At 40.2% G+C, this 23667-nt stretch overlaps 1 protein-coding gene across 3 annotated transcripts in view; it reads right to left on the reverse strand.

The window, feature by feature from the left end:
- WDR7 (WD repeat domain 7) overlaps positions 1 to 23667 on the reverse strand; it is a 277096-nt gene that overhangs the window by 190910 nt on the left and 62519 nt on the right. For 2 of the 3 annotated variants that reach the window (XM_072992895.2, XM_072992897.2), the window contains exons 17-19: positions 21395 to 21484; positions 9218 to 9336; positions 6608 to 6731 (exon numbers count right to left, since the gene is read on the reverse strand). In XM_072992895.2, coding sequence (XP_072848996.1) covers positions 6608 to 6731; positions 9218 to 9336; positions 21395 to 21484 — 333 coding nt within the window. The remainder of the gene's footprint in view (positions 1 to 6607; positions 6732 to 9217; positions 9337 to 21394; positions 21485 to 23667) is intronic. The other variant, XM_072992896.2, reaches the window with a different exon arrangement.

The following is a 23667-nucleotide window of genomic DNA, read 5'->3' on the forward strand; positions in this document are numbered from 1 at the left end:
TAGTAATCAATGTCCAAAAATAGAAAAACTAAATATCTATGTTTCTTTCAACTCATGTAAACAGATTAAGGAAACAGAAGACATATTCAAATTATGTAATTAATTAACATGGTCTAAAATGAATTCAAGAAAGTCACAGTTGGGGTAGTAAGTAGAAAGCAAGCAACCTAAGAAATGCATTTCATAATATCAAACGGGCATATGAAGCACCTTGGCAAATATTAGTGCTTTAGAAGATGATTGCTTGAATAACAGGATCACAGTCAGGCGAATTAAGTTAGAATAGAGATGGGTCTAGAATACAGCAGATAGAGTGATGGACTAGGACTCTGGCAGCCAGGATTCGAATCCTCATTCAGCCACGGAAACTCACTGAGGGAGTGGAACTGGTAAAATCAATCCTTTAATATCTCTCACCTTGAAAGCCCTGTTATGGTCGATATAAGTCAGTTCCAGCTTGACAGCATGCAACAACAGAACACCTTCCTTAAGATTAAGAATGTAACACATATCAAAAGATTAAAATATATTTTAAAATATATTTTGTATATACAGGATATTTAAAAAATACTTTTAAAATAAATGAAATTGATTTTTAATGATATTTTTTTTGCAGGAGTTACCATTAAAAAGATGGAGAAGTATTTGAAAGGTGGGTGTATTGCAGAATGCTAACAATTTTCTGGATTGAGAAGGTGACTAATGAAGAAGCACTAAAGCAAATGAATGAAGACCCAGAAAATCATAAAGACATAAAACACGGAAAGCTGAAATACTTTGGTCATGTATTAAGAAACTGAAAGTACAAATTGTTACAGTTCACCATTCAAGGTGAAACAGTTCTCTTTAGTTGCACATATACAGTATCTATGGGACAGGAGAGTCTAAGAAATGGAATCAAAAGGGCATGCTATAAAACAGTGGTCCCCAATCTTTTACAAACCATGGATTGGTGGGGGGGCAGGGCACCTCCGAGCTCGCAGGTGGGGCGCACACTTGCGCGTGCGTGCGTGGGGGGGAGTGCATGCGGGGGTGGGAGATCTGTCTCCGTGGCCCAGTCCTGCCAAGGCCATGCCCAGTACTGGGCCACAGACCGGGGTTGGGGACCCCTGCTACAGAAAACTATTATTATCTCCATGGAGCAAGGATGAGCCACACTAGCCCTCTAGATGTTGCTTGGCTACAGGTTACAGGAATATTACAGCCAACAGTGAGGGATGTTGGGAACTAAATCCCAGCAACATCTAGAAAGTCACAAGTTACCCATCCCTGTTGTAAAGGAACATGCAAAGTTAGTTCCGTAAGGTCCAGGGTGTATAATGCATTAGAATGTTTCTGCATAATTTGTATTCTGAAAGACAGTGGATACTTCCATACAATCAGAGCCTCATAATTACTTGTCAACACAAAAAATAGAAGAACATGAGGCCTAAATTCAATTGCCATAAAGCAACCCAGACCTACTGAATCAACAAGATTTACAGAAGTGTTGACTTGTCATTCAGCAATTGACTTAATTGGTCTGTTTCAGTTATGCCCGTATTATGTTTGCACCAATTTTCCTCTCCTTGCTTTTCAGATATATTTACTTCATAGAGCTGATGTTAGAATCTGTAACTCATAAATGTTGTACAGGTTTTCCTGGGACTAAAATTTTTTGCATGTGTGAACTGTTAAGATGCTGTGGAAGACTGGCGTTAAGGGGAGACATTGTTAAAGCTTTAAAAATCATATTGAACAAGCAAACATCAATTAGACATGGAGTGGCAGACAGAATGGAACAATATGGACAAGATGAAAAACAGGAGGGGGCAGGACAAACACCCTACAAACTGTAGATAAAAAGGGAGGACATGGGTGCCACCTGTTACAGACAGGAGAAAGCTATCATGTCTGAGAGTTTTTATACAGTATTTCTGGTTGATTTTTTATGAAAAAAATCCTAATTATCTACCACACAACAAAGGCTGGTCATAACTGGTTTGCTCTATCTGCACATGTATGTATTTTGTATATAGAATGTAATAGAAATACTTTCCAAACTACAATGGCTCATCACAATCATCTGAGGTCTGCATCACATCTTGTAAAAGTTATGTGACCCAATAATGATACTGAATGTTCACACAGAAGTGAAAACTATTCCCTATTTTTTAATGCCAAACAGAGGGACCCGGAAGTCAGAGGACGAGTTTTCACTATTTATTTTATTTATTTATTTTATTGGACTTCTACACTGCCCATCTAAACCAAAGGTCTACTCTGGGAGGCAATGTCATCACCAGATCAGATAGGTTACATCTAGAACCTAGCAAGAAAAGAACCATTGTAAAATGTTTGGCTTAAACCATGTCCCAGCAGAAAAAATACTGATATAAATGGCACAGCATAATGAAGGGCAGACATATCATAATGAAGTATCATTGCAGTTGATAATTACTTCCTTTCGTCCCTAACCAGAAACATAACAAATCAGAGCCCTGTCATCCATGGATTCAACTTGGGATGACTCCTCTAGCCTCATGCATCCAATGCAATGAATAAGGCAAATTAACCTTTGGTGGGGATAACAACAACAACAACAACAACAACAACAACAACAACAACAACAACAACAACAACAACAACAACAACAACAACAACAACAACAACAACAGTAGGTGAGGATCCAGAAAATTCTATATATGGCTTGCACTGTGCTTCTATAATCCCACTAAAACATTCTGTTTGACATACCCTGACAAATACTTCTCTATTTTCTCAATCTGCCCAAATCCTCCAATTGCTTTTTAATTTTTATTCTAAGCAATGTTTGTTTTTAATCTGCTTCTCAGCAATGCTGCTTTATCTCTTACTTTTCAGTCTTGTTTCGGAGTAGTTTGAGGCTGCGCTATAGGTATCATCTACCTTATCGCTGGCAATTTAAAAAAAATTATAGTGACAAAAACTGACAATATCTTGTTTTTGTGGAGTGCAAATTAAAAAAAGAAAGAAATTAACAACATCTTACATATGAGGATTTTCCCCCAAATAAAACTGAGGGTAGTAAAGGCTTCTTAGAAACTGTTCAAGTGCAGAAACATGTGCCCATGTTCATGTCCTATATCTAGTAAATCTTATTATTTCTATTAGCATTATAAATAGCTCGGTTCTTCAGCAAATAAGAAAGAGACTAATGGCACAGATCAATACCATACTCTTCACAACTAATATTAAGCTGTTCATTACAACATTGCCTACTAACACAAAGGTGTTATCAACCATATCAGTGATTCCATCCACAATACTTGCTCACTTACATTTTCTTAAAAGCCATGTTCAAAAGAACTTTCCTTTGAGGAATTTCTTACCATACAAAAACTTGAGTTATTTAAAATATCTTTCGAACGTCATTTTAAACAGATTAGATGTAACAAGTGTTCTATGGACTTCTAACTGCTATTCAGAAACAGGTCTCTTCCAATTCCGGTGTTATTTCTATATAATCAAGCTAATCACCTCAATTACAGGAACAGAGTTCACAAAGGAAGTGCCATCCCCTCAGAGTGATGGACTAGGGCTTGGGAGAACAGGGTTCGAATCCCTGCTCGGCCATGGAAACTCACTGAGGGAGTGTAACTGGAAAAACCACTCCTTAAATATCTCACTTACAGTGGGGTCTTGACTTGAGAACTTAATCCATATTGGAAGGCGGTTCTCAAGTCAAAAAGTCTGTAAGTCAAGTCTCCATTGACCTACAGTGCATTGAAAACTGATTAACCCTGTAACAGGCCGTTTTTGTTCCATTTTGGTTTTTTTCTGGTCTGTAAGTCAAATCTCAGTCTGCAAGTCAAACCTAAATTTTGCGGCCAGAGAAGTCTGTAACTCAAAAAGTCTGTAAGTCAAGGGTCCACTGTACCTTGAAAACCCTGTTTGACTCGACAGCACAGAATACATACACACAAATAAATAAAGCTAATTTCCTTTACAATCTGGCCGCCTAGAGTAGTCCACCACGACTAGATAGGCGGGATATAAATTAAATAAATAATAATAATAATAATAATATAATCTTATGTAATGACAAAGATCACTTCCTCTGGTAAAACTTTAACATCAGAATTAGAAGTTAATTCCAGAAATAAAAACAAGCAATATCATCAGAAAAACTGTTCACATGTCAAAGATGCTTGTCTGGTCGGCAGTTAATCTCTCTACTTATGGCTAAGACATTTATGTAATCTGCACTCTGAAAGCTCATAACTTGCAACCATAATGCTACTGTGACTTTGAAAGTTCATTATCTATGCCTGTTTACCTCTTCACCTGGTGCCTCTTATCACAACTATGTATACTGTGTACATAAATCACTGACTAAATATTGCACTCCATATACCCTAGGAAGTGGGTTGTATTCCATGAAAGATCACACTGAAATAAATCTGTTAGTCTTTAAGGTGTCACAACACTTTTGTTTCTGTTATACACATACATCATGCTAGACTATTCCAAGCACGATTTAACCAAGGCATATATCACCGTGGCCAGATCAGCTATCTCCAGGGAATTAATGTAGTTGGTACACTAGCACAAACTGCGCAAATAGATTCCTGGTCACCTGAGCATCCTATAGGATTGCAAGATCGGCCAGAGCTCTTTTTTTCATAAGGTTATAACTAAGTCTGTTTGGCTGTACTCTTTAATATAAATACTGTATGTATATAAAAAAAAGAAACCATGCCGTCATTGCAATCCAAATATGCAAATTGTGGAGTCTGGGAAAAAGTAATGGGATCAATCAAAATATATCAATAGATGCTGGGCAAAGTATTAATTCTGGTTAATAAAAGAAATGGAGAAAGATATTTCAAGCCTTCTGCTCTCAGCTGCCCTGGAGGAGGGAGGTAACCAAACCCTGAGGTTCACTGCAGTTCATTCGTGTCATGAGAAGTTCTATCCTGTCAATGGAGAGCTGATGACCATCTGCCAGGGAAGTTTTAGCTGTGGATTTTTGGCTTTGGCAGAGTGTTGGACTCAACAACCCGCAGGACTCCTTCCTGCTCGACAATTGTATAATTCTTTAATAGCCCAGAGAGTCAGTGTGGTGTTGTGGACAGTGTTGAATTAGGACTCAGGGGAAAAAATGATAAAATTCCATCTTGGCTTGAGTTTACAAGAGCTGAGCAGTGGAGGACAGGTTATTTGGAATATTGTTCATTCATATGGTCGCCATACGACTTGATAGCACATAAAAAGAACTTTCTTTCAGAAATAAAACAGAATTTAACATACAAAACATTGGGAGCAAAGGGAAATTTAGCTCTTTTGGGTAAAAATTATCAACCCACCAATGAAAAATAAACTACGGCTCAGATCCTGCTGCTTTGTTACACATGCTGAAGGCAATGGTGTACCATTCAGTCACTTCTAGCTGACAATTCATGAGTCCCTCCTGGGATCCTTCAGCATGTGTTGAGCCAGTGGATGTAGGTATTCTCAAGAATCCCAGTGGCAACTTGTTAACTGGCAGTCAGAAGTGTCTGAAGATTACATCATTTGCCTTCTGCATGCATGATAAAGCAACAGGATTTCAATTTGTATAATCTAATCTTGGATGAAGCGGTTGTACAGAAATATAACCTTCACCTTTTTTCAGTCAAATACAAGCTGATAAGCCAAATAAAGTATCCAGGTTCAAAGTAGATAACAATGTTATAGAAAAAAAGGTTCCCCTTGACAATTTTTTGTCCAGTCGTGTTAGACTCTAGGGGGCGGTGCTCATCCCCGTTTCCAAGCCATAGAGCCAGCGTTTTGTCTGAAGACAATCTCCCGTAGTCACATGGCCAGTGCGACTTAATGTTATAGAAGACCAATATTAATTTAAATGTTGAATTTTAATTTAATTTTGAACAAAATAAACAATGTGTTATATTCATATGCTGGCTATTAGCTTACTCTCTCATCATTTAGAGTCTGATGCCTCTCCTACTCCAACTGAAAACTGAGAAAATGGTCCATACTGATCCCCATCAGCCACCCAAAATGTCAACTGAGGTAGGGATCCTCTTGCCAAAACCTATTTCTTTTCTAGCTGCATACAAATGTACACACACACGTTCTTATTAAGATATGCAGAAAAATCCTACGCAGCTTCAGTTCCAACAGATAGCAAACAAAATGGAATTTCACTCTCAGCAACCACAACAACATGGAAATTGGCACTGAGAGATTTCAAAGATCCTGATATACATTTTAAAGAGATCTCAAACTAAAATGTCATAAGTTGTCAAACTGCAACATTCTTATCCCCCTCCATTACTGTGCAACAGATGGACACTTGTGCATATTGTTGGTGATGGCATGAAGACATTAACATGTGTGATGTCTACCCAGAACAGTCGTGGCACTTACTTGTCCTCAACATTCACAAGACAGGGTTGTGGATCATGGGATGTGTCTCTAATTCTAATTTTTTCCAACCAAACATGGACATACAGTATATACATACAAAACATAAGGTAAGGTTTTCCCCACAAAATACATTAATTTACATTGTTACTTTAGCTCTATTGCTTAGAGCCATGCTTTCAAAACTATTTTAGATTTGGATTCCACAGGAAATACTTACGTGATATAACACTGTCCATATACTGTGGTAAATAAGGAGCCCACATGTCAATTGTTTCCTTTCTCCCCACCTGTTCAATTCTTCTCAGTTCTGCTAACAGCAAGGCCTGGGCAGCCTCTCTCACCTGCAAAGCCAACCAGAGTATGCATTTGCAACAGGATTCCACACTGCTCAAGTGAATTTACAAACTGATGTTGACATAAGTCATAGATCTTCTTGAGTCAGATATGTTACAAAAAATAATTCCAGAGGGGGAATGTGTAACGCAGAGATCCAAAGTAATCATGCAAATGACAACTTGTCCAAGCAAAACTACCGTAGGGAAAATAAATAGAACATTTCTTTTGTGGAAACTTGGGTAATTCATTGATGAGCCCTGAAAATTCTCCTTCATTCATTTAGGGACAGGAGAATGTGTGAGCCAACTATTCATTTTTAATTGAGAAAAATGCCTTGTTCCAGTTCACCCACATGACACTGACAGGATAGGACATGATCCCTTTGTGGCTTCTTTCCAGGCAATATGTACAGCCAAGAGCTACATGAGCCTTGGCTATGCCATAGATGATTTTGATACAGATATTGGTCTGACACATAGACTTATCAATGCAATACTAACATAGTTTCAGTTTACTTGGGAGGTGCAAGGAAAGCTGCCATGAGGAAGTGGCTCCCTCCCCACTATATTGTACAAATTGTGGGTCCCAGGCATAGTGTAAAATGGTGGTAAGGTAACTAAGAACCAAGGATTGACCAGATTTACAATTCTTTCTCCGACAATTACTGCTATAGGCTTCAAATATAAGGACTGAATGCCAATGGAGAGTTTCCAATTGTGTATAGTTTCCAACTTCTTCTCTCTATCATTATGTGTGTGTGTGTGTGTGTGTGTGTGTGTGCGCGCGCGCATTTATTTATTTATTTATTTATTTATTTATTTATTTATTTATTTATTTATTTATTTATTTATTTATTATACTGCTCCATTAATGTTTGAACATCCATTACACTGGACAGTTTATAGAGTAAGACATTGAAAACCTCACCCCACCCCCAGATAATAATACAATCAATGTGGGCTTCAATAATAGTAGAAATAATAGTAAAAAGAAAAACCTAAATTTAGAAATTAATATTAACAACATCTAGGTATATATTTTTAAAGGCTGTTTTATTACTGGAGATTTGTTCTGCTAATTAGTGGCCAGCAACGAGAAGGCCTGGTTCCTCACGGACACATTTTTACCCTCCATCGGTATAACCACCATTAACAATGTGGATTGGGAGGAGCATGTGAAATGGGCAGCTGTTTTTCCAGGAGAGACATTTGGACAAGTATCAAAGTCCTAAACCATTAATTTATGAGAATCAAAGTTGAAGCTCTCATAAATTTTGCATGGTGCAGACCGGTCCGAAAGACAGACAGACAGATGGAAAGAAAAGAACTTCTCTCTTCTCCAAGCTATTACACTGGAATGGGTTAGGAACTAAAATAACTGGTTAGCAATAGTGAGAAGTATTGGCTACTATATTTGACTCAATCCCAATTCTAATTCACATCTCCAGCTGCAAATTTTCAGTTAGGGTGTGTAGCCAGCACACAATTCTACTGTCACAGGTCTGTTCCTCCTATACTTCTTTTAAAGCTGCACAATCAACATAACCCTCTCTCTTCTTTTTTTTGCCACAACAGCTTAAATGGGATGTCAAGGCCAGATAGTCATTTATCAAAAATAGTAGGTGCCAACCCCATCTGCAGACTGGCGGAGTTACAATTCTAACGGTGCAATAGCCTCCACTCTCTCTAAAAACTGGCTTAAATAACCTCACACTTGAATGCCCTTCTCTTTATTAGAACAAAAGATGACTAAAATTTCGATATAGTGGAATCCTCACTACAATCAATGACATCTTTGTAGCTCCTGTCTGCCATCATTAACCACTTCACCACACAAACAATAATGATTAGAAATTTTAAAATGCTCTGTTAAAAACAAGATTAATTATAACACCCCCACAAATGCATATCAGCATTTCACACTGAAGAACCGTCTACAGGAACAAAAAAGTTTCCTGGATAGATGCACAGTGCTCTGTTCTCTACATACACCCCCTGCCTTTTAAAAAATATGCATAGTATTTTAAAAGGATTAAAATTAAAAGTGCAGCAGTTACTGAACCGTTGTTGCTTTGAGAATAAATGAACTCCACGCAGCTTAATCCAACTAAGTTGGTCTGTCTGTACTTCACAGAAATGAACATCTTTGCTATTCAGATGCAGTTCCATGTCTTCTGATGGAACAATGATGACATCCAGTGGCCAGAACATATCATCCTGCTTTTTATATGAATCTTATTCTCTGAAATCTAGCTTTCCATTTAACTACAATATACTGTTGTCATACTGGAATGTTAACTCTCCATTCTACAAAACTGACCTGTAAATTGAACTGCATCTCCCTATATATAAATCCAACCGTTAAACCAGAATTATAGTACACTTTTCTTGGAACAATACATCCAATATAAAAATAATATTTCCCATGATGGCCAGCACATTCATTCTCCCCCAAGTGCTGCCTTCAATAATAATAATAAAAAAAACAGTACCTCCAAGCATCGATCTTGCCATCTACGAGCCAACATTTCAAGGAGAGGTGGTCTAAATTTATCCAAGCCCAACAGGTCAGGGAGCATAACACAATGCATAGCAGCCAGCTGACTCCATCCTGTCAAGACACAGGCAAAAACATATTAAATCATGGCAGGGATGTTTAAATAATGCTATATTTACCTGCATTAAGAACTATGTCTGCCAATTAAAAAAAGAATTACCATAATTTGCCTCCACACTTTAAATCATCCTCAGTACTTTTCAGAATAAACAGTATTCTAGTTGCACTGAATGAATAACTGACACACTAAAAGGAGGATTTGCAGCATGCTGTCATGTCTTCCTGATCATAAAGGCCATCAAAATTAAAGCTCAGATTAACTGCTTCACTACTATTTATTTATCACTTTACTATTTTGCTTTGCTTCTAACCTTTCCTTCTCATCCAGGATATTTGGTGATTTTTAGAGCTGTATAACAAGCCCTTCAGAGAAGGAATCTTCCAGATAGGCAACAGTAACTGATACAACCAGGTTAGAATCAGTTACCATGGGGCATTTATTCAAGCAATACCGTTCCCCTTATCTTTCTGCACTACGCATCTGAAACTTGTTCTCTGACCTGTTTAGACAATCATTTCATTAGGATAAAACAGACGCTGGGCCCCATTACGAAAAAGGGTTGCATGTTAACAGACATGCAAATAATGCTGTCCTTTCTTCTCCACTTCCTACTGATCCCCTATGATGGTCATGGCCCAAAACTACAACACAGCTTAACTTCATACACCAATTCTATGAAAGACTAGATTCCAAGGTGCCCTTCCACATGTGGAAAAAAAATCATCAGCTCACAGAGAGGCCATGAATATGAATATGAAAATAATAAAAAAAATCTATCCATTTGCCAGGTTTTTAAAAAAAAACATATTTAGGGAAACGTTAACTATAATATATTTTATGACTTAAATGTTACATTGTGAATCGTGCTTCAGATTGCTGTGACTTGGGCCATGTCTGTACAGGATAAACTAGAATCCCTGCATACAAATCCAATCCATCCAGTCTTCCCTTGCACACAAGTAGATACACAGATGATGAACCATTGAGAAGATAGTGAAACCTTGGGTAAGTGGTTCTCATGTCTATGAATTATTGGGTATGAAGCCCATTCTAGATGGAACTTTTCCTGAAAAAGCAGACTGCTCCAAACACTCCTCAGTCTGTTACTTGAGGCTCTGCTTGCCTCACTGGCTAAAAATAATAATAAAAAAACCTTTTACTAGTTTTGGCTGGTTTGCCAGAGACAACTGCTGCCCGACAGGCACAGCCTGCTCAATGCTTCATTGTCTAGTAAAGAACACGAATGCTGCAATATATTTTATCTAGGGCTGCACTTCAATATAAACCGGAAGCTTCAGCTAGCACACAACTCAGTAGCCAAAATTGTAACTGAAACAGCCAGGTGGCATCAGGGTAGATAAAAAAAATAATTTTTAATTCACTATTTAAATTTTTTAAATGATTTCTTGATTTAAATCATCAAAAAATCTGAATCTTTTTAAATTCAAATCATTATTTAGTTCAAATCCACCCTGAGTGGAATCATATTATATATAGTTCAGAAGGTGCTTCATCAGATAATTATTTCCTATGTGTCTGAGTCAAAGTTCAGGTTCGGCTGGCTACCTCTAAACCTAAAGTCTATTTTCTTCCTCTACCAGACTGTGACTGAAGGCAGTCAGGGAAGGGTCTTTGATGTACTTTTGGTACATTATAGATTACCAAAAAAAGAGTGCCTTTTTGGCTTTGGTAACCCAAATGATGGTAACACTGCAAGTGTTTCAGGAACAGCTCAAAAATCTCACTATCCTTATTCTCTCTAATTGTATCTTCACAAAAATTGTATTTTAAAAAAAAATTAGGATACATACAGCACTGATGTTACCTGTCTGTCATGGGTTTGGAGGGAAAGTTCCATCCTATGGGGAGTGGAAGGCGGGACATCAGGAGGAGGGGCTGTACTGTATAAATATGTGATGCCTGTGTGGTGGAAAACACACACTGGAGGAGATGCTGAGAGACACTGGGTTGTGACGAAGCAGCAGCTGGGAAGAAGGAGCTGTTGTGGGAGTCTGTGTGTCAGACAGGGTACTACTGTGTGTCAGAGTACCAACCTGATAGGTTCAGGTGTCTGTTGGTTAGCCAGAACTGATAGGTTCAGGGTCTGTGCTTCCAGTTAAGGTTCTGGGTGAACCAAACTGTATGCTTGTATAAGTGAGAATAAGCCACGTTACTTTATCTGATTCACCTGATTGTTTTATTTAAACTGTGTGTATTTAAATAAACCTTATTCTTTTTATTGTTTAAAAATCCATCCCTGGTCTGTGTGACTTCTTACAGGGAATGGTTGGTGGCAGCTTAGTGTAACTGTGTGACAGATCCCGGTAGGTCTGGGTTTGTCACATTGATTGGTGTCCAGCGTGTGGGATACGACTGGTCCAGTTGTCCAGCGGTCCAGCAAAGCCTTGGCAAGTGTGCCCAGAGCAAGGGGGGTCTAGTCAGGGACAGTCTGAGGCGCGTAGGTAATCTTCTAGGTGTACCTCACGGGGAGGTGCGCTAGTAGAAGAACGTGCCAACTGGGGAGACTTAGATTAAGGTGCTCTGAGGCAGCCTAGTTTTGGCGGGAAAAAGCTGAGGCAAAACTGCATAGTAACAGTGAGCTAGCTTGCCAGCTGAGAGGCCCAGCAGAGGGGGGTAGGCTCTGACTCGATACTGTTACAAGTTAGTGCTGAAGAACAGCAGCAATCTCTATAGGAAAGCTGGTTCTGAGGCAAGAGGAAAAAAGTGGTCGTTTTATTTTGAGGCTTGACTTTTTAAAGCAGCCTGTTCTGAGGGGGGGATTATGCCCTTGACTCGAAGCCAAGTAGCAGACATGAGTGAAGTGAAAGACCCCCAGATTGACCAAGGTTCTGAGGATGAATTTGGCTCAGTGCAGGGTGACAGCACAGGAGAGCAGAACCCAGAACTCAGAAAATTGCTCTTAGCCCAACAGCATGAACTGAGGATGAGGCAATTTGAAGTGGAGGAAAGATTGGAGAGAGAGAGAATGGCATTTGAATTAAAAAAATTGGAACTGATGAACAAGAACAATAATAACAATAGGGATTCTGAGGGAGGCCAACTGTCTAAAGCTGACCTGAAGAAATTCCCTGTGTACCACAAGGGAGATTGTCCTGAGGTGTTCTTTTCCTTAGTGGAAAGAGCGTTTGTGGACTTCTCAGTGAGGGAAACTGAGAAGATGACCATCATGCGGTCTTTAATCAGTGGTAGCCTGGCTGAGGTTTATGCCGAGATGCCTGAGGAACTGATGAAAGATTTCGCAGAGTTTAAAAAACTGGTGTTTGCCAGACATGGGATAAATGCAGAGCAGCTGAGACAAAGATTCAGGTCCCTAACCAAGAAGCCAGAGCAGACTTTTACCCAAGTGGGGGCCCAATTGGTGAGGCTGCTTGAGAAATGGCTATCGCAGGAGGGAACAGAGACCTATGAACAGCTTAAAGATTTGATAGCCCTGGAACAGTTCTATTCAGTCCTGCATGGGGAATTGAAATTCCAGGTGAGGGAAAGGAAACCGAAATCTGTGGCAGCAGCCGCAGAGATCGCGGATTTTATTTCCCAAATAAGAAAGCCCTTGGGTGAGGGGAAATCTGTAGGGAAACCCAAAGAAACCTACAGCAAGTACTCTCAGGGACCAGGGAAAAGCCAGCAAGGGGGAGGGGCCCATGGTGAAGGGAAGCCCTCAGACATGAAACCAAGACCTCAGATTTTGGAGGGAAAACCAAAACAAGATGAGAGAGAATCAAAATACACCAGAAAATGTTATTTCTGTCAGGGAAAGGGTCATCTAATCTCAGAGTGTGAGAAATTAAAGCAGCTAAAAGGAATGGTGCCTCAGGAGTCTAGTGGAACCAAGCCAAAAGCTGTGTTCTGTGTCCAGAAAGAGCAAGGCTCAGTGTCACAGAGGGAGCCTGTTGCCATGACTACTCAGTCTGGAACAGCTACCTCTGCTGATCAGGCTGAGGAAAATGGTCCTCTTATAGAGGTAAAGCGCTGCTTGCTGATAAAAACAGATTCTCAGTTGTTTGAGACAGCAGGGGTGGACGTAGGAATACTTGACCGTCAGTATAGGGGGCTGCGGGACACTTGTTCCCAGGTAACCCTGTGCCATCCAGATATTATTCCTCGGGAGTTTATAATCCCAAATGAGAGCATAAAGGTGGCAGGGATTGAGGGGCAGGTAATCTCTCTGCCAGTAGCAGAGGTACCTGTCAACTTTCAAGGCTGGAGGGGAGCTTGGCGGCTAGCGATTTCATCGACTCTGCCAGCAGCCGTGCTCGTGGGAAATGACCTGGCTGAACATGTAAAAAGGGTGCTAGTGATTACACGCTCACAAGCCACCACAGGGACAGTTCAGGGGGGTAATGATGAGCCAGAGACGGAAGCAGAGGGGAGTTCAGAAGCTGTGGTGGAAACCTTAACCACAGACAGCAGATTTGGACAGGAGCAAAAAGCAGACGCCACTCTCCAAAAGTGTTTTGAACAGGTGACTGACGCCCAGCTAACACCTGAAACCCCAGTGAGATTTCTGGAGAAAAAGGGGATTTTATATAGAGAAACCCTGAGGAATATCTCAAAAGGGGGAGATGGGATCCGAAGTCAGCTGGTGGTACCTGAAAAGTATCGCCCCATGATCTTACAAAGGGGTCACTCTGACATGTTTGCTGCACACTTAAGGGTGAAAGGGCCCCTTGATTTGATCAAACAAAATTGGGAGCAGATCACCCAGGATGACCCACAAGACGTTGTGACATACATAGACACCTTGATGAATGACCTAAGGAGAAATCTAGAGCTGGCAGCAGAAAACCTGCAAGCTCAGAAGGTCAGACAGAAAACATGGTATGACCAAAAAGCTAGAGAGAGGCACTTTGACCCAGGGGAGGAAGTGCTTTGGCTTAGGCCCTGCAGAGAGAATAAACTGCAGCTCAAGTGGGCAGGACCATATAGGGTCATTTCCAAGATGTCAGACCTGAACTACCTAATAGAGCAGGAGGAGAACCAAGCAAGGAGGGTGGTTCATGTGAATGCCCTAAAACCCTACTACCGAGGGGAACAGAGGGTTTTATTCGCGATAAAAGCAGCTGAGAGTGAGGAAGCTGAATTACCCTTCTGGGAGGGTAGAGGGGAAGTAAAATACAACCCAGAGGAGGTAAAGATCAGTCCTGCACTCACCCAAGACCAGCAGCAAGAACTAAAAATGCTGCTTAATAAATATCAGCAGGTGTTTTCCAACAAGCCGGGGATAGTGAAGGGAGTGATGCATCGGATCCACACAGGGGATGCACCCCCGCAGGCAGTATCCCCATACCGAGTAACGGGACCCTATAGGGACAAGGTGCGGAAGGAGCTGGACGAAATGCTGAGGGAGAACATAATCGTCCCCTCTTCTAGTCCTTGGTCCTCTCCGATAGTCCTTGTGGACAAGCCTGATGGGAGCATTAGGTTTTGTGTTGATTACAGGAAATTAAACCGTGTAACCACTCCTGATGCCTACCCAATGCCCAGGCTAGACAACCTGATTGAAACCATAGGGGGTTGTCGGTTCATCTCATCATTGGACCTGGTAAAGGGATATTGGCAATTAAGAATTGATCCCAGGGATCAAGAAAAGACTGCCTTTTGCAGCCCTTTTGGTCTCTATGAGTTTCGAGTCCTGAGCTTTGGTCTCAGAAATGCACCAGCCACATTCCAAAGGCTGATGGACCAGACCTTGGCAGGGCTCAGTGACTTTACAGTGGCCTACATTGACGACATAGGGATCTTCAGTAATACCTGGGAAGATCACCTGTTACACCTGGAGTTAGTGCTGCAGAGGTTAAGTGCAGCAGGGCTAACAGTAAAGGCCAGCAAGTGTCAGCTGGGTAGCCCAGAAATAAAATACTTGGGTCACATGGTAGGGGGAGGAGTGATAAAACCCCTGGAGGCCAAAATAGAAGCTGCTCGTGATTGGCCTAGACCCAACACCAAGAAAAAAGTCAAATCATTTCTTGGGTTGGTGGGCTACTACAGAAAGTTCATCCCGAGGTTTAGCGAGATTGCGGCTCCGCTGACCGATCTGACGAGGAAGAAGGCTGATGACCGCATCCCGTGGACCAGCGACTGTGAGGCGGCGTTCCAGAGGTTGAAGGAGGCGTTAATCAACTATCCAGTCCTGCGTGCTCCAGACTTCGACCGGGAGTTCATCATCTACACAGATGCGTCTAACAGCGGGGTAGGAGCAGTTCTGTGCCAGGAGGATGAGAATGGTGACCAGCATCCAGTGTCCTACCTGAGTAGGAAACTTCAAAAAGGTGAGAGACATTTGGCAACCGTGGAGAAGGAGTGTTTGGCCATAGTCTACGCGATCCAGAAGGCCAAGCCTTACATCTGGGGAAGACATTTTATTCTGTGTACTGACCATTCACCATTGCAATGGTTAAAGACAATGAAAACCCACAATAGCAAACTTATGAGGTGGGCTTTAAACCTACAGGACTATGACTTTGAAGTGAAGGTGGTCAGAGGGTCAGTGAACTGTGTTGCTGACGCCTTATCAAGAAGACCTGAAGATTGAAGACGGCGAAAGAACATGGACTATATGCGTATATAATAATGACAAAAGGTTAAATGTACCTGGTTTTTTTGAAATTGGTTTGTATGAATAAAGGTAAATTAATGTAATGTATATGGTAAATGTTTAAATGCATATTTGCTATGTTTAACTTAGAATGTAAGTTTAAGTAAGTATTATATGGTATGTATAATTGTTGTTGTGTATTTTATTCAGGTTGTTTTTTGGTGAAAAGCACCTTAGCTTTCCCCCTACAAAACAACTTATAAAGAGGGGAGGTGTTACATACAGCACTGATGTTACCTGTCTGTCATGGGTTTGGAGGGAAAGTTCCATCCTATGGGGAGTGGAAGGCGGGACATCAGGAGGAGGGGCTGTACTGTATAAATATGTGATGCCTGTGTGGTGGAAAACACACACTGGAGGAGATGCTGAGAGACACTGGGTTGTGACGAAGCAGCAGCTGGGAAGAAGGAGCTGTTGTGGGAGTCTGTGTGTCAGACAGGGTACTACTGTGTGTCAGAGTACCAACCTGATAGGTTCAGGTGTCTGTTGGTTAGCCAGAACTGATAGGTTCAGGGTCTGTGCTTCCAGTTAAGGTTCTGGGTGAACCAAACTGTATGCTTGTATAAGTGAGAATAAGCCACGTTACTTTATCTGATTCACCTGATTGTTTTATTTAAACTGTGTGTATTTAAATAAACCTTATTCTTTTTATTGTTTAAAAATCCATCCCTGGTCTGTGTGACTTCTTACAGGGAATGGTTGGTGGCAGCTTAGTGTAACTGTGTGACAGATCCCGGTAGGTCTGGGTTTGTCACAGGCTGGCTACCTCTAAACCTAAAGTCTATTTTCTTCCTCTACCAGACTGTGACTGAAGGCAGTCAGGGAAGGGTCTTTGATGTACTTTTGGTACATTATAGATTACCAAAAAAAGAGTGCCTTTTTGGCTTTGGTAACCCAAATGATGGTAACACTGCAAGTGTTTCAGGAACAGCTCAAAAATCTCACTATCCTTATTCTCTCTAATTGTATCTTCACAAAAATTGTATTTTAAAAAAAAATTAGGATGTGCTTTTCTTTTTCTTTTAATCTTTGTGCTCTGTCTTGCCATCCAGCCAGAGTGAAGGGCAGTTTTGAAATGTTCTAACAAGTAACTAATAAGTAACTTGAGACTGTTTAACAAACCTGGTATCCTGGTTTTGTGCTCCCAAATCATGTCAAGCAACAACCAAAGGGAACAAAAATGTTCTTGATGGATATTTTCTTTCTATTTACAGTTCTTCCAAGTTGAACCCACAGTATTCAATTACTGTTTAATTTAAACACATATTGTGTAAGTGAATTCCTGCATGTACACATGACAGAGAATGAGAGACAAAGTGCACACATGTACTTGATATAAATACATGTGTGTGTATGTGAAGGACACATACAAAGATAAGCCATCTGTAGACAAAGGTTCTGAGGAACCTGAAAGAACACTCATACCTTAAAAGAATGTTGATCATTCCATCTATAATCAATGTATCTGAAACAATACATTTCTTGTCCATGCTATAGATTTATCACGACACACAGAAATGACATGTGAAAACAATGGCTGCAATCCTGTTCTTTGCACAAACACATACTCTCAGCAGCGCAATGAGCAAGAAAAGACATATGCTACAGAGCACTACTGATATATATACCGTATTTTTCGCACCATAAGACGCACTTTTTCCCCACAAAACAGGGGGGGTGGAAAGTCTGTGCGTCTTATGGAGTGAAGAAAACAGATTATATTTTCCTGTTTTCTTCTCCTAAAAAACTGGTGCGTCTTATGGAAAGGTGTGTCTTATGGAGTGAAAAATACGGTATATAAGAGGGAGAAGAGAGGGAAGGGATAGGACTGAATCCTCAGTAGAGACCAAAACAGATGCATAATCTCATCCCCTCCCTACATTGTTTTCTGTGGGAGTTATATTTTGTTGAGACTTTTATTCCTCTTCCCCATGGCTGAATGGAGGAAGAGCACTAGAAAATAATTAGCAGTAACACTGGTGGCTTATGTGTGGCAGATTCCTTTGCATACAAATGCCATAGCAACACGGCTAGAAAAATACTTCAAACTCCTAAGCACCAGAATTGTCAAGACTTCAGCTATGAATAATAATGAAAAGCACAACAAAACTGTCAGCACTGGAATCAATCTCTTCACTATTTCAGTGACAATGCTATAAAGTAGTTCTATATCTAACTAAGCAAATGATGTGCAGGATTGCAGCCCATATATAAAGCCAGACACAGGTTTTCAGCCATCAAACACCCTGGCTAGCGCTCCATTCAATATTTACGGATTTGTGGACTTCCGGCTGTAAAGGCTGCTGCAGTCATCTAACAAAGTACTGGTTGCACACAACTAAGGCACACAACATCATTAGATCACCACAACAGGTTCCGCAGCTGAAATTCTACATGCATAAATATTAAGTGGGATATTGAACTCTAAAGTTTTTTTTTTTTTAAAGAACACTAATTTTTAAAGCCACAAAGGCAGGCACGCAAATTATTTCAGAGGCTGAAGTAACATCAACACATCATCCAAAGCCTTTGATTAAAGGCTGTTACCAATAATACTAAAAGCAACTGGTTTTCACAGTAGAATTGGTACCATGTTAACATTCCATGCATTTATTCAGTGTTAAATTACAAAAATCATTCTTTGTTTAACAGAAATAAAGTACACCTAGGTTTGTGCCCATTTGCGTCTCTCTCTTCTTCATAGGATCTTAACAGCTAGGCTTGAAAGCAAAGCCACTCACGTTATTTCCCATTTTCCTCTTTTTGAAACTGCTCTGTAAAGTATTTATCAATTTAAGTCAGTTTTGCCTCCCACGATATTCAACTGCCCTCATGTTATTATGGAGTTGAATATGATTTCCTACGTAGCATTCCAGCTTTATCCCATTCATTGTGCTGATTCCCAGTTACATGATCCTCTGTGTCTTATCCAAGAAGGAGGAGAGTAAAAGCTAGCACCAGGGCAAAAAAGGTGAAAATGCAAACAACTGAAATTTCCAGGAGAATTTCCTATTCTACCTCTATAGATGTGTATTAGCAAAAAACTAAATGAAGCAATTCACTCATTGCATAACAGCTAAAGAGCACAACTAAAGTCAAACCATTGGATTCTTCAATGTTATCTATTGAAAAGATTCATTTTAATACAAGAAACAGACAAAAGGTGGGCTATATCTGTTGGGCTGAGGACAAACAGCTTGAGCGTTACACTCCCAAGTAGTTTTCAAAGAAGTAGCCATGTTATTCTGTGCAAGCATATCCAGATAAAAATAAAACAAAATAAATTATAGGAACTTCCCAAGAAGAGAGTGCTTAAAAGGCTAATTCACCTATTTATTTATTTATTTATTTATTTATTTATTTATTTATTTATTTATTTATTTATTTATTTATTTATTTATTTATTTATTTATTACTACTTTTTAATAAATCAAAGCAGTGTCTATTTACCGTAAAAGTTGTTAACACTGTACTTATTTTAACTGAAAATGGGATTACATTCTGAAAACTTTTAAAAATGAAACACCTCCTTCCACCCTGTAGTGTCAGTCAAAACATAGCAAAAATGTTGTAGTGCGAGTCTTGGGGGCCACAAAATTTTTTCCTGTACAGTGGCCCCCAACTGGTTGGGGGGTGTGGCATGCTCATGTGCATGAGTGTGGGGCACGGCACGCTCACGCACATGCGCTGGGAGGGCTCACGGGGAGCGCTTGCAGGGGCGTAGGAGATCTGTGTCCGCGGCCCGGTCCTGCCTGGGCCACGGACTGGTGCAAGGTCACGGACTGGGGGTTGGGGACCCCTGCAGTAACAGACAAACTGACACTGAATTTAGGAAGAATTTACACAAAGAATTAAAATTAACCCAGAAATCAGCTTCCAACAATCTGGAGACCTCCAGATGTGTTGAACAACAAATAGTACCATCCAAAGCTAAGTAATATTTGGATTAATACAACTAAAGGTTCGCAGATTGCTAAAAGCTGCCAAAAAAGGCCAGCGATATCCAGTGTCACATGCATGGACTTCCATTTGTGCAATATCACATGACTGTCTCCTTCCTGTTTCTTCCAGTATATCCCCATCCCCTAAATCAACTGTAGAAGGTCCCTCAACTCTGCAAAACATATCTGGAAGTGTACAGGGAAGTGGAAAATACTGCAAGTTTTATCCATTCCACCAGCAGGCAAACACAGGTGGGGACAAACTGACAGCAATAAAATGTACACACTTTATATACTTGTAATTGTCAAAAGTCACAATCTAGTAACTGCACATTGCCTGAAGTTCTTCTAAAAGACAAATTGTGCATTACAATCCTGTACCGGAGAATCTTCCACAAAGTTTCGTTTCTGCTAATTTTTATTACCCCGTTTCCCCAAAAATAAGAAAGGGTCTTATATTACTTTTTGCTCCCAAAAATGCATTAGGGCTTCTTTTTATGTACAGCAATTTAAGGTAAAGGTAAAGGTTCCCCTTGACAATTTTTGTCCAGTCGTGTTCGACTCTAGGGGGCGATGCTCATCCCCGTTTCCAAGCCACAGAGCCAGCGTTTTGTCCGAAGACAATCTTCCGTGGTCACATGGCCAGTGCGACTTAGACACGGAACGCTGTTACCTTCCCACCGAGGTGGTCCCTATTAATCTACTCGCATTTGCATGCTTTCGAACTGCTAGGTTGGCGGGAGCTGGGACAAGCGACGGGCACTCACTCCGTCACGTGGATTCGATCTTACGACTGCTTGGTCTTCTGACCCTGCAGCACAGGCTTCTGCGGTTTAGCCCACAGCGCCACCACATCCCTAGCGTCGCCACATTTATTCAAATACAGTCATGTCATCTTCTCCTGGTTGCTGCACAATAATGGAGGGTGGGGTTTCACTTCAATGGGGCTTATTTTGAGGTTAGGGCTTATATGACGAGCATCCTGAAAAATCATACTAGGGCTTATTTTCAGGTTAGGTCTTATTTTCGGGGAAACAGGGTAGTAGTAAAGTTACTAACAAAAGATACTAGATTTTCTTTATGCCACTGAACACCCTCTCAGCTTACAAGTGAGATTGGAGATATGTGTTCCGCATCCTTATGCAGTCAGGATATTAAGAAGACGGAGTTGTTCTCCCCCAGGTGAAAGAAGAGTGACAAACTGAACTTACTGATCTTCATACATTAAATATAAATTTCTTTGCCAGTCAGATAAGCTAGTTGTTTAAGTGATGTACAGTCACCACTTAAAGGAGGCTAGGTCTGCCCCAAAGGCAGTGAAAATGAATTAAAACTAATCATTAGAAGAAAATAAAGGTTGCTAAGTGAAGCTTGTCCTCCAATTGCACAGTGAATGAAAGCATAGATTAAAAGAGGCATGTAACAACAATGAAAGAGCAAGTTAGTTAAAAGGAGAAAAAAAGGCAAAGTAGATAGAAACAGAGGTGAGAATACCTTCATTTACTAAGAAACAGGTATGTAAAGGAGGAGCAGGGTCAGAGCCAGAGTGATCAGCTTCAGTGCTAGCAGAAACAGCAGGAGCAACTTGAGCAGGAAAGAAGAAATAAAGAGGAAAATGAAGACAGACGTTTCCAGAAAGAAAAAAAAATGGTTAGTACTATTAAAGAATGAAGAAAACCAGAATTCTCTGGGACTACATTAACTGAAACAATTACCACATAAGGACCTTTCAAGAAGTGTGCTAATGACAGGAAAAAAACAAGTCAATTATAGAAACACAGAAAGATAATTTGGTTGTGTTGCTGCTGTTTAGTCATTAAGTCGTGTCCGACTCTTCGTGACCCCACGCAATCTGGTTGCGTGGACTGTGTCAAAAAACATTACTCAAAGAATCACTGCACTAAGTAACAGAGGGCACTTAGAACTGGATCGCAACCGTGGTCCCAATCATCCACAGTACAGGCAGTACCATGGGTGCCATCAAAACTATATATACTTATAATCTCAACGAACCTAAATATAGCCATCCACATGATCACCGCTGCGACCCTTCTCTGTGAACCACCTTAAAAGAGCCTCAGTGATGGCAGCTCAGGAATAAGCCTTTTCAGTGGTAGCCCTGTGTTTGTGGAACACTCTGCCCTGTCAAGTGACATTTTCATCTGTTCATCGCTAGGCAACAACATATTTATTTCCCCAGGCATGTGGTTCTTAGTCCCAATGGCATAAACTGCTTCTGTGGAACTCATCGCAGATTTCAATGTTGATTTGTGCATTGTAAGTAAACACTTCTAATATTGTTTTGTTTCAATATTAAACTCTTCTGGCATGAATTTCTATTTATTGCACTGATTACAATTTGCAGAGATTTTACTTTATTATATTAATTAAGGAATTCTGTATTGGTGTTGTGTACATGCTACAAGGTGATTCAGGACTCCTGTTTTAGCTGGACGTGACAGTTAAATTTAATAGGATTAACAATAGTATTTAATAAGAATGCCTAGCTTTCTGTGTTTTGACCATTAGTTATTTTTTACAAAGCTAGGCTGAATAAAACACCCGGAAAACGAACCTCCTGAAGACCATGACGAGGTTGATTTAGTGTGTGTTGCAACCTCTTTTCACAAGGAAGCCACTTAAAAGTTTATTGCTCACAATAGTTTTCACCAAATTAAAATTTCTAATGTTTTACGATGGCCATTTTAAGAATTGCGGTGAGGTTCTTATTTTTTTAATGTGAAGGCAGCTATAAATTTTATAGTTTCACTAATGCTCCATGAATCAAATTATCATACGAAAGGACAGGCAGACCTTATGGCACACACCATTCTACAACCAGAGGTCAATGTTAAGATTTAGAGGTCACTAGCTGACACTTCCTTCTTGCAGAGAATTACCACATGTCATGCACAAGCATCTTCAAGTTAATCCCTCTTCTTTATTCCATTGCAGAACGACAATAGGTTCAGGCTCCAGAAAAGATTAAGCATTGTTTCCTGAATGGTATGTTTGGTTTTCATGCAGTGAACTTCTTTTGTCACTCTAGGACATCTGCATCAAATTTACTTCTATGATTTCTACAATAATGCATCATGGTGGCACGTGCAAACCAGTAAACCAGCTAGCATGTATTTTGTGGGCAATGAAAAGTGTGCACACAAAACAAACGCACCACAGTTGGTAAATGAATCACAAGTACATGGGTGTTCCAAATATTCACAAGCAGATTCCAATTTTATATTTGCCATTTGCTATTTAAGCATTGTTTTTGGTGCAGGGAATGGGGGGGAAGTCTCTCTGGCTGTCATTATTTATATCAATCATTGTAACTGAAAGTAACAACAGCTGGCTTGATCGGCCAGTAGCACTCAAATCTGAAAATGAACTGATTTTATTCAACGTTTCTCTGATGTGTGTTAACTGCTCTAAAAGTAACAAAGTTAAGGCCTTAGAAAGATGCAATAAGTGAAATCCAGTAACATAAAGTTATATTGTGTAAGTCTGATGACATCATCAATCATGGCAGTTTTCTTTTAAAAGAACGTTTCCTATGCCTCCCCCCGCCTCCACCCAAAGTTCCTAGGCTTCCTTAGGATTTTTTGGGGAAACAGTGTAACAAAGGGGTAGGCGAGTTTCAAAGATCTGAAAAACATTGCTGTTGTTTACTTTAACATCAGTTCATTAAAATTAAGGATATAAAATCGCTGAAAACTTTCACTTAACAGTTCAAGTATTACGGTGTCATGGAAACAGCAGTTGACTAC

This window comes from Pogona vitticeps, chromosome 2 (genome assembly GCF_051106095.1).
Source record: "Pogona vitticeps strain Pit_001003342236 chromosome 2, PviZW2.1, whole genome shotgun sequence".
NCBI lineage: Eukaryota > Metazoa > Chordata > Lepidosauria > Squamata > Agamidae > Pogona > Pogona vitticeps.